General features: G+C 44.1%; 1 protein-coding gene across 2 annotated transcripts in view; it reads left to right on the top strand.

Annotated features, from left to right (window-relative positions):
• The first annotated feature begins 330 nt into the window (after positions 1-330).
• Positions 331-2,010, top strand: part of LOC118229738 (basigin-like) — a 9,785-nt gene continuing 8,105 nt past the window's right edge. The window contains exon 1 of one of the 2 annotated variants that reach the window (XM_035422037.1): positions 331-606. In XM_035422037.1, the coding sequence (XP_035277928.1) occupies positions 540-606 (67 nt within the window). In that variant the 5' untranslated portion in view covers positions 331-539. The remainder of the gene's footprint in view (positions 607-2,010) is intronic. The other variant, XM_035422036.1, reaches the window with a different exon arrangement.

Raw genomic sequence — 2,010 nt, 5'->3', positions numbered from 1 at the left:
ATTTATTATTTTTTGCATCTCCTCATGCGACTTCGTGCAAATGTTAATTATGGCACTGAAATTGGCCCTTTCATTTACACCTTTGCAATAGTGTCGCTGGCCACACCAAGCACTTCTGTGCAAACTGACCTTTTGGTTTTTTGCTAGTTGTTTACATTCATCCCTGGCTGTTCACGTGTTACTGGTGCGGACACTTTTGTCAGTCGGTCGTTAACTTTAATGAACTATATGAAATGCATATGAATAAGAAACTATAATGAAATGTACTGTACATGTTATACGGTTCATTGGTGTTCCCCCAGGGACGTCACGTCACGCAACGCCCTTGTGCGGGTTCACTGAGAAGAGTGCGCGTGCGGAGCGCGCACATAAATATCAACGCCCAGGCGAATCGCCAGACATTTGCCCCAGCTACGTATCTGTAGCTGGCCGAAGGCCAAGATAGGTTTTGGGTTTCCGAAATTAAACGCTGCCTATTGATTCCTAAAGGTCATATAAAAGAAGACGGGTACTAAAAGTTCTCCGAACAACGAGTGAAAATGGCGGTGTTATGGAGCTGCGGTGCTCTCTTCCTGGTATGCCTGTGTACGGCTGGTGCCGACGAAGGTAAGCCGTGGCTAACGCTAGCAAACATAACTTTGTTAACCCAACATTTTGATAGCTGTGGTGATTTTCGGTGTTTAGGCGTAACGGCACTCTTGTTGCTTTAAAAAAAAAAAAAAAAAAAAAAAAAATATATATATATATATATATAATTGAGTGAAATGAGGTGATTGGAACTTGAAGTTGGAGTGGCCTAGGTCACTTAAGCCAACGTTAGCTGGTGTGGTACCTGCGCTAATATTAGCTAGCTAGCTAAGCAACTTGGCTGTAGCCAACAACGGGTATCTGTTTTGACTTGATGACAATGGAGAAGCTGTGTGACTGGTTAGCCAGGCTGCCAGATATCTCGATGGTTTAAAATGGCGGAGGCCACTCGCTCGTTATTCGGGTTTGCTAGCTAGTTGAAGAGCTGGTGGATACTTTTTTCTCATGGCTAGCCAACGTCAGATGAGCTGCTCGATAACGTTATCATAATTGTCTCGACTGGTGGAAAGCACGTCCAGGTACGCTGCTCACATTAACTCACTATGCGTACACTGTGTGCTCAATACCGGTGTAGGCTTGCTAGCTAGGTAGCTAAACAGCTAAAGTTAGCTGACTAGCGGTCAGTAGCAGTCGTTGAGGCTTATCAGTAAACTTTTAACCATCTGGGTAACTTGGCTATCTAGCTATCAACAAGCTAGCAGAGTGCTCCTTTCAACGGGACGGTTCGCTATCAAGCTAGGCGCAGCTGTCTTAAGTCCGTGTTGCGTTGCTGTTTTTAGAGCAGTCTGGCCAGATAGGTTTAAAGAAGAGAAATTTAGAGTAGTTTTCTGGCGCACATTGCTGGCATATATTGGCACTGACTTGGCTATCGTCCCTGTGCTGTCGCTCTGTCCCTGCGTGCTGATGTTGTCAATGAGTTGCTCGCCCAAGCTAGTTTTGTATGAGACACGATAGTTTAAAAATATGATCTATGAAGTATATTTTTAGTTTAGGCGCTTTCCTGGAGTGTATTGTATAACCGCAACTCCATGACAACTATCGTGGCTATTTAATGTCATAAGAATACATATCCCGCATATGACAACATCAAATCATGTCACAGGGCGAAAACCCTTAACCTTTACCAAAGCCCCAGTCTGCCAGTTGTCAGAAGTTGGCACGGGCCAGGAACGCGTCTTTGGCACCCGTTTTGTGTGTTATGCCCTCTGCATTTAAAGTAGTTTATAGTTGGAAATGTGTAGTGTAATGGGTAAGGAACTAGTCTTGTAACCTAAAAAGGTCACAGGTTCGATTCTTGGATAGGACACTGCCGTTGTACCCTTGAGCAAGAGCATTGCTTCAGTATATACCCAGCTGTATAAATGGATGCAAACCATGTAAAAAATTGTAAGTCGCTCTGGATAAGAGCGTCTGCTAAATGTC

This window comes from Anguilla anguilla, chromosome 6 (assembly GCF_013347855.1).
Source record: "Anguilla anguilla isolate fAngAng1 chromosome 6, fAngAng1.pri, whole genome shotgun sequence".
NCBI classification, from domain to species: domain Eukaryota; kingdom Metazoa; phylum Chordata; class Actinopteri; order Anguilliformes; family Anguillidae; genus Anguilla; species Anguilla anguilla.
This window is presented reverse-complemented; position numbering and strand designations above follow the sequence as displayed.